Source organism: Propithecus coquereli, unplaced genomic scaffold (assembly GCF_000956105.1).
Source record: "Propithecus coquereli isolate 6110/MARCELLA unplaced genomic scaffold, Pcoq_1.0 Scaffold34, whole genome shotgun sequence".
Lineage (NCBI taxonomy): Eukaryota > Metazoa > Chordata > Mammalia > Primates > Indriidae > Propithecus > Propithecus coquereli.
Genome location: NW_012149063.1, coordinates 3,359,822 through 3,368,644, shown reverse-complemented (window position 1 = coordinate 3,368,644; position 8,823 = coordinate 3,359,822). Strand labels below are relative to the sequence as shown.

Sequence of the window (8,823 nt, the reverse complement as noted above, 5' to 3'; positions counted from 1 at the left end):
AAATTAATAAATACTACAATACATAAAACAGAAGGAAAGGTCTGAGAATGGAAATGCACTGCTAGATGATAAATGGCTGGTGAGCTACAGGACGGAGGGGTAGAGGTGAGGACTGTCAATTCAAACAACACCACAGAGAACTCAAAATAAACATTATCACAAAGCACTTTCAATTTCTGAAGTCTAGCTGGGGACTTTCAGAAAAGAGCAGAGACCATAGCAGTGTTTCTCAAATCTACACAACCATTTCCTTCTCTCTCTACCAAAAAACACACACATTTAGCAGCAGCTTTGCGAGACAAGGACAGAAAAAACAGGAACTAGCTCTGTAACTAAAAGATAAAAACAAAGAAAACTCTTTAGATCGATTCTACCTTAAAGCAACTACTAGTTATGTTATACCTTTATCCTTTCAGCCATGCTCACTCATATATATTAGTTAATATCACTGAAAAAAAAAACATGCAAGAATTAAACATTTTAAGGATCTTTCACAAACCAAATGACAGTAGGTTTTTATTAACATATCTTACAATGTTGATTATTCCTAGTTTTGTAATTTCTGCTTAATTATAAAGATTGATTTAGCTTCTACAGTAATGTACTGTATTTAAATGATCATTCATACAAGATATCACACCAGTACATTTTGTTTGAATAATATACACACATCACTCTAACTTGGACCTGTTATTTTTAAAAGTGGGTTTATAAATGGGACTTATAAAAGTTATGGGGAAAAAATTAAAGTTCTAGTTTAGCAGCATGCATGTATGTATTCAAGTACAATTTTCAACCAAGTGCTTTTTTAAAATTTACTGGTGACTAATTCACCAATATCAAAATAAACACTATCAAATACCCAAATTTTAAAGTTAAGGCTAATATTTTCACTTCACATCCATATGCACAACCATAAAACATTCCATTTTAAATAAGTAGTAATCAAAGTCTGAATACATTATACCATGTGTATATATAGCATCAGAGTTTCAAACTACAGAATTATTCAAGTTCATGAATCCTGTAACAATATGTACTAGAGATGTAAATTAGCATTTTGCTCTTCAACCACACTTACAAATGGTCTGGTATTCATAATGATCGATGCAAAAAATATGACAGGCTGAACTTATGATACAGTATTTAAAAAAGTAGCAATGTGTTGGAAAGGACAGCTATTTAGTCAAACAGAATCATTCTAGTCTTACAGAAAGTTATCTTAATATTTTGGAAATGTATATAAAAATAGCAAGCTATTTCCATGTATTTTATTGTAGAGCTATAGGTAATTTTTTGACTTTTTGAACATATTTGAATATGTACTGCTCTGCTCTCCCTATTTTAATGCAAGGCCATCATTTAACATCCATTTCATATTCTGTAATATGTCATTACAAAAATTTTTTTAGAACACAGGTCTGATGTTATTTTTATATTTTTTCATTAGCTTTTTTAAAGTTTATTTTTACATGTAAAAATGTAATTTTATATAACAAGCCACAGAAGTCCAAAGAACCAGGAATTGCTTGATAGCACTATATATGAAAGAATCACCAAATTACTGAATCATTTGGGAAAAAAATCTTGGTAGCAATATATAACATGCTTTTCTATAATCTTCCTTCCCTCCTTATAGAGTGGGTTTTAGCTCAATCATTCCAATTCTTACTGATTTAAAACCCTCCAAACATAAATTGCATACTGAGAGCAGTTTCTAAGAAGAATGCATGGTTCATTCATGAGGGCCATCACTACCGAGCCTTTTTTCTTTCCTTTTAGGAAACCAGGCAGAAATAGCAGTGATTACACTGCACAAATGCAGTATAGCTGAACCTCTTGAGTTGACGGTAAAGTTCCAAAACTTATGGTTCATTTGTAGGGAAGTCTGAGCATTTCCAATCCAATCATAAAAAAAAAAAAAAAAAAAAACTTGGTTGGTAATAAAAGGTGGGCATGCATAGAATCAAAATCTGCATGTGTATGTTCTTAAACCTTTTGGTTTTATAGTAAAATTTATGTTACTACCTTATTAATTCATCCAACTGAAATGGCAAATTTTGATTTTTAAGGACTCCCCGCCAACCATACATAAGCCCCTCAAAATGTACTGTATTGTATTAACAGCAGCTATCTACTTATTTTACAGCTATTTCCATTATTTACCTGGGGAGAATATTTATGAAATTCCTGAGAATGAATTAAGTTTTCAGCAAAGCTTTAAACTTTTAACAGATTCCTCACAATAAGAAAAATTTTACAGTTCTACTATTAGACCAACTTTTACTATACAATATTTCACATAAATCATGTTTTACATTTTGTTCTAATTACATACAGCAAAATTCTCAAATCAACACAAGAATGGAAGAGGAAAAAGATGCATTATGCTTATCAGATGCAAATTAAAACACACAGACAGAAAAAGGCAGCAAAATTTCAAATAAATCACAACCACTCTAAGTATCAATGAATAGCTGATATGCATTTTTGGGAGAATTACTTCTGAATGATTTTGTGAACAAGTTGTGCTTCTTATTAATTGTGCACTTAAAAAAAAAAATGACCACTAAAGACTAATTTAACTTGTTATTTGTTAAGTTCTCCAGATACTTTAAAAAAAATTATTATACCATTAACGTGATTACCAAGCACCTAATTTTGGAAAGGCTTCATCATGTATGTTTTCTTTTTTCCCTCAGTAAAAGTGTTAATCCCCCAAATTAAGTTAAAGCTTATTATTGATAAAATAAATTCTTAATGAAAATGATGATATAATGCAATGCTGAGGTGGTGAATCACAGCCCATTGTAATGTGGACCCCATCTTTTATTGATGTGATCAAAAGTATGAGAAATCCACTGTTGCTCCAGAACTTTGTATCTTTCCTTACAAATGTAGAGAGGTTTGCCTCGCCTAGAATGAAAAGAAAAAAAAAGTATTAAAAGTAATACAGTACAATGAAAATCCCACATGCACTTCTTTTTTTAATAGATTCTTTGTGGCAAAAATCTCATACAGTAATTTGGTTTATTTCATGTTTTCTCAACATGTTGATAGGGAGAATATCTCAAAAATTTAGAAGTAGGTCTAAATTAATGACTGGCAGAACGTCTTAATATTTAAAAATTATAATTACAAAGCCAGGAATGACATTGGTTTTTACTAACCAAACTTCAATAAAACACCTGGATATATCCATGCCCATCTAACCTAAGATCCCGGTCTTCCTCTCCATGAGCATCCAAGTATACGGAACCCCAGAGGCAGAAGCGGTGACCTCGAATGATGATAATTACTGATGCATTGATCAAAAGGAAAATCCCTGTTCCAGCACCACAGTTCTGAGAATGCTAAAAAATCAAAAATATATTAATGAACTTCATAATTAAAAGAGCTTTATAACAATATCAAGAATGTCTTCATTAAATTCCTTCTTTAAATTTTTAATAAGATTACATGTAAAGTAAATTATAACCCTATTCCTAACACTTTATTGTTAATAGATTGGGAGGAATTTGGGTAAGGATAATCTAGAAAAGCAATTAAGAGACAACCTAATTCAGAGACTAGCATCGCCAACAGCATACAAAGATGACTGTTGTTTCACAGCACATTTCAAAGTATATACCATGGAAGTAAAACTCAGCAGAAATCAAGCAGGGAAGGGGGGGAGGAGAGGATGGCCAAAACCTACCTAACAGGTACAATGAATACCAACTGGATGATGGGCACACTTACAACCCTGACTCAAGCACAACAAAATTGATATATGTAACCAAAAACATGTGTACCCCTGTGATATTTTGAAATTAAAAAATATATATATATCTTAGCAATCATTATGAGTCCATAAAGACACACATCCTGCTTTTTAAATGTTGCATTATATTCCATTGTTTGGACACATTGTAGTTTAGTAATTAATTTATCAGTTGCACAAATTTCAAGGAGCCGTCCACATTGTATTCTATGTGACTGGCAGACACAGAGTTTGTGCAACACCCTGCACTATATTGTTTCTACTCCTACTATAATCCTGCAATGAGTATCTTTGTAAATAAGGCTTTGAGTGTGTGTACTAGTAATGAATCTATCTGTAGAATAAAATCCCAGAGAAGAATTGTTCAAGTAAGAAAAAAATATATATACCATGAAAAGACAGGAAAAAGGAGAACTGGAATTGTACTTAGGAAAGATTTCATTCACCGAAAGCCTCAAGAGTCTTTTTCTTTCTTTTTTAAACCCTTCTACTGGATTAAAATAACAAAAGCAAAAACAAAACACAATCCCTGTATGTACTGTATATTTAACTCAAAGAATAGTTAAATTTGAAGAGCTGGCACCATCATATATACCACATTTCCATGTAATAAGAGATTTGAGCTTTCATAAACTTTACATTATTTGCTATTGCTTACCAATACGCATTCACAGTAACTTTGTTGCTTGCAGCAAAGTCCTTTCAGGCATACAAAAGTACCACAAACAAGGCAAACAGCAGGATCTTTAGGAACCTTGGTGCAGACACTACAGGTTTTTCTGTGGTAGTACTGAAAAATGGTGTTATAATTCTCAGGCAACTGTAGTAGGTGGGGTAATTTCCATCTTGACTCTTGGATAAGCAAGGCCTAAAACATTATCCAAAAATATTCATTAGTCATATGTTTTTAAGTCACTAACATAAAATACTTATTTTTAAAAGGACTTTTTTTCTAAGAAAGGAAAATGTGCCTCCAAGAATGTGACTTATTTTATTAACGCTCCTCTCATTTCCATTTTAAAAATAACTATTATAAAATAGTACTTCAATAATTACCATTCTCTATTTTAATGTTGTTTTGAATTATAAAATGATGTAATTTTTTAGATTAAGCACCATAAAACATTTAAACTTGTTAATACTTTGAAAGAAAAATATTAACTATCATTAAGCATGCAGGGAAAATCTAAGTGTACCTGACTTTAAACAGCCTAATGCAAAAGCTTTAACAAGTTATACATTCTTTAATATCAAATTTTGACCTTTCTCAGATAAACAAACAATTCATTAGCCTTTTCTTTAGAGAAGATTGTGGTTGTAACTCATTATTTCTATTTTAATACTTCATCATTTATAATCTGCTTCCTAGAATATGGACAATTTGTTACACCTCAAGCTGTTAAGATCTTTTGTATCCATAAATACTGGGGCTACAATTCTTGTCCTAAGTTTCTTGCTGTAAGTATGAAAAAAAATGTCAAATTAAATTTCCCTGCAGGGTATACTTTATTCACTATTTCCAGTTACATAAAAATACTGGTAATAGCATTTTTCTAGATGTGACTCCATTCACACTTAAAATAGAAAAAAATGTAGTATAAATCTATTATTCTTTTTTTTTTTTTTTTTTTGAGACAGAGTCTCACTCTTTTGCCCCGGCTAGAGTGCCATGGAGTCAGCCTAGCTCACAGCAACCTCAAACTCCTGGGCTCAAGCGATCCTCCTGCTTCAGCCTCCCGAGTAGCTGGGACTACGGGCATGTGCCACCATGCCCAGCTAATTTCTCTATATATTTTTAGTTGTCCAATTAATTTCTTTCTATTTCTTAGTAGAGACGGGGTCTCGCTCTTGCTCAGGCTGGTTTCGAACTCCTGAGCTCGAACAATCTGCCCGCCTCGGCCTCCCAGAGAGCTAGGATTACAGGCGTGAGCCACAGCGCCCGGCCAAAATCTATTATCTTAAGAAACTGTAAAAATGACAGGCAATTTATATGGTGATTATTTCACATTACCTACAGGCAGCCACAATCCATCTAAATCAATGAAGTAACTAAGTAGCTAGCTTGTTGCTTATCGATGAGTTCATAAGGATAAGAACAATATATGATAGGCTTACAATACCCTACGTGCCAGTACTCAGTGCTCAACCCTGGACCTCAAAGATGGCACATTCTGTAAGGAGTTGATTACACTGGAACCCTTCCATTAATGGGAAGGGATAAGATTTGGTTGTATTATTATCCAGTAGCCCACACCACACTGCCTCTAATCAAAGAATTTCCTTCATAAAGAGAGAGGTAAAGCAACAGGTGGCTAAGAAATTCACTAATCTTAACATATACTCAATCATTTGAAAAAATTAGTGTTTTTTAAATGATGACCTACTAAACTGATTTTTTATCAGTGCCATAAAATTTATGAAATTCATAAAATTTATGAATTGTTAGAGGTGTCACCTGGAAGAAAACACCTACAGAGTGAGGTACATGGTCCTACAGAATGAGGTACATGCTATAATCGGCAACCAGTATATATGGGTGATCTTTCTCACAGCTGGAATGCAAAGTTATGGGAACCAAGGGGTGGAAAGTGGTTGTGGTACTTCTCACGATTACACCTAAAAATTCGGTTTTAAATTTCTGCTTCACTGCTACTTGGATTCTTCTGTGGTTTTAGTACCTAAGGAAGCTGTGTACTATTCTCTATTAGGGGATATAATAATAGTTCCATTGAATTGAAACTAAAAGTCATCATTCTCTAGGTTCTTCATATCACTAGGAGAACAAAGTGGGATGCTTACAGCATTGTCTTGACACAGTGACCCCAACAGTCAAAGAGAATAAAAATATTGCTATACGACTGGTAGCAGTATTTTGGAACTTAGAGACCAACCCCCTCCAAACATCATGTACCAAGTTTGATAAGCAAAATTTAATACAAGACTATTACAGCCTTATATAAGCAAGACAGGATCCATCACCAGAAGCTTAGCTCTCTCTGAATAAAGGGTCACATCCTTGGTCAAACAAATCCAATCAGCTGAGGTGCTGGGTCAAAGAAGGTAAAAGAAGAAAGTCATATATACATTTGACTGTTAACAGCGATAGCTATTAACTACTTGCAAATCTTCTTGCTTAGCGTGTCACATATTTTTACAATATTTTCATTCTCTTTTCCTTTCTCTTACTATTAAATTCAGGGTGAGTAGGTGCTAACTAAAATTTTCCAGATCATCTGGGTGTGAGTACAACAAATCAGAGGAACAAAAGATATCTCTCAGAGCTGGTGGATGCAGGGAGGCCTGACCATGTAACGACTAGATGTGACTGCAGATTGCTTATTTGGGAAAGTCATAGATGCATCTGTGGTTAAATAAGATGCTTACATCATTTTGAACTGCAGAAGTGAAACTCTATGAATGAGAAGAAGGATGTGTATGTGCCACGCAGGTAAGATATGAATTATAGTGGGCCACCAGTTTTCTTTTTTTTTTTTTTTTAAATCTCTGCCTAGCATCCCTTTCTCCCTTCCTGTATTAACATTACAAGTTCTTCTGAAAAATAACCTCCTTTCCTGCTCCATACAGTTCTGATGGGGCTGCCCCCAACACAAGATCCTGCCACATATTACTCAAGTTAGGCCGACCAGATTCTCTCTCCTAGGAATGAGAATCTTGAGCACACACAGGAAAGGAAGCAAAGTGGTTGTGGCAGAGTCATCCAGCAGCAGCACTTCAGAAACCACTTCGTGGTTTCTCTTTTTCCCAAGGGATGGCAGTTCAGCTCTTCTTCAATTCTGAAAGTTACCACATTTGCTTCCAGTGAATCCTGTTTTTTTTTACTGTTGTGGTTTGCTTTTGTTTTATTTTCCTTACCTTACCACAACTGGATTTTGTTGTTTGCAACCAAAGAATCTCAACTGACAGAAAAATTCAGAAGCAGTAATTGAGACTATTTTCAAGGGCAATGTTATTGGACTATTCAGCTTCTATCACTGCTCATCCTGCTAAGTCTCTCTATTCAAATTAAAAATTCCTAGGAAACAGAATCTAGTTGACCTAGGGTCAGGGTCAAGGTTAGAACAGAGTGGAGCAGGGACAGGAGTGGGGATGCAGGTCAAATGGGGTGCACTGAAATAACTGGCAAAAAATTCTGCATTAGTAAAAATAAATAAATAAATGTCTACTACTATGACTCTAAAACAAATGATTATCACTCAATTTTACAAAAAGATTAAGTATTTTAAAATGATAGGCTGGGCGTGGTGGCTCCCGCCTATAATCCTAGCACTCTGGGAGGCGGAAGTGGGAGGATCCCTTCAGGTCAGGAGTTCCACACCAGCCTGAGTGAGTCCCCGTCTCTACTAAAAATAGAAAAATTAGCCAGGCATGGTGGCACACGCCTATAATCCCAGCTACTGGGCGGGGAGGGGCTGAGGCAGGAGAATCGCTTGGACCCAGGAGTTTGAGGTTGCTGTGAGATAGGCTGATGCCACGGCACTCTAGCCCAGGTGACAGAGTGAGACTCCATTTCATTCTTTCATTCATTCATAAATAAATAAATAAATAAATCAAATGATAAATTCTTATTTTCTATTAACATCCATACCAATAATCATTCATCTAAAATGTAGGCTTGATTTTAACCACGGCTCATATGAAGACAAAAATTTTGAGTGTGCTAATCACTTTTTCTCCCTGCCCTGGTTCTACAATTATACATATTACTCCACGTCATTCCTCATAGGTTTTCAGACATCAAAATATGATGTCAAATTTTGCTATGCTCTGTGAATAAAGAAATTACTAAACAGGAAAAAGATTTTTATATACAATATGTAAGGTTAAATTGACTTCTTGAATTTCCCTTTCTTTTAAAATAGAGGTAAAAATGAGGCAGTATGGCCGGGCGCGGTGGCTCACACCTGTAATCCTAGCACTCTGGGAGGCCGAGGTGGGTGGATCGTTTGAGCTCAGGAGTTCGAGACCAGCCTGAGCAAGAGCGAGACCCTGTTTCTACTAAAAAAATAGAAAGAAATTAGCTGGACAACTAAAAATGTGTA

General features: G+C 34.7%; 1 protein-coding gene across 1 annotated transcript in view; it reads right to left on the bottom strand.

The window, feature by feature from the left end:
• Positions 1 to 485: 485 nt before the first annotated feature.
• UBR3 (ubiquitin protein ligase E3 component n-recognin 3 (putative)) overlaps positions 486 to 8,823 on the bottom strand; it is a 201,642-nt gene continuing 193,304 nt past the window's right edge. The window contains exons 36-38 of the mRNA XM_012650681.1: positions 4,422 to 4,631; positions 3,214 to 3,353; positions 486 to 2,916 (exon numbers count right to left, since the gene is read on the bottom strand). Of these exons, the coding sequence (XP_012506135.1) occupies positions 2,799 to 2,916; positions 3,214 to 3,353; positions 4,422 to 4,631 (468 nt within the window). The 3' untranslated portion in view covers positions 486 to 2,798. The remainder of the gene's footprint in view (positions 2,917 to 3,213; positions 3,354 to 4,421; positions 4,632 to 8,823) is intronic.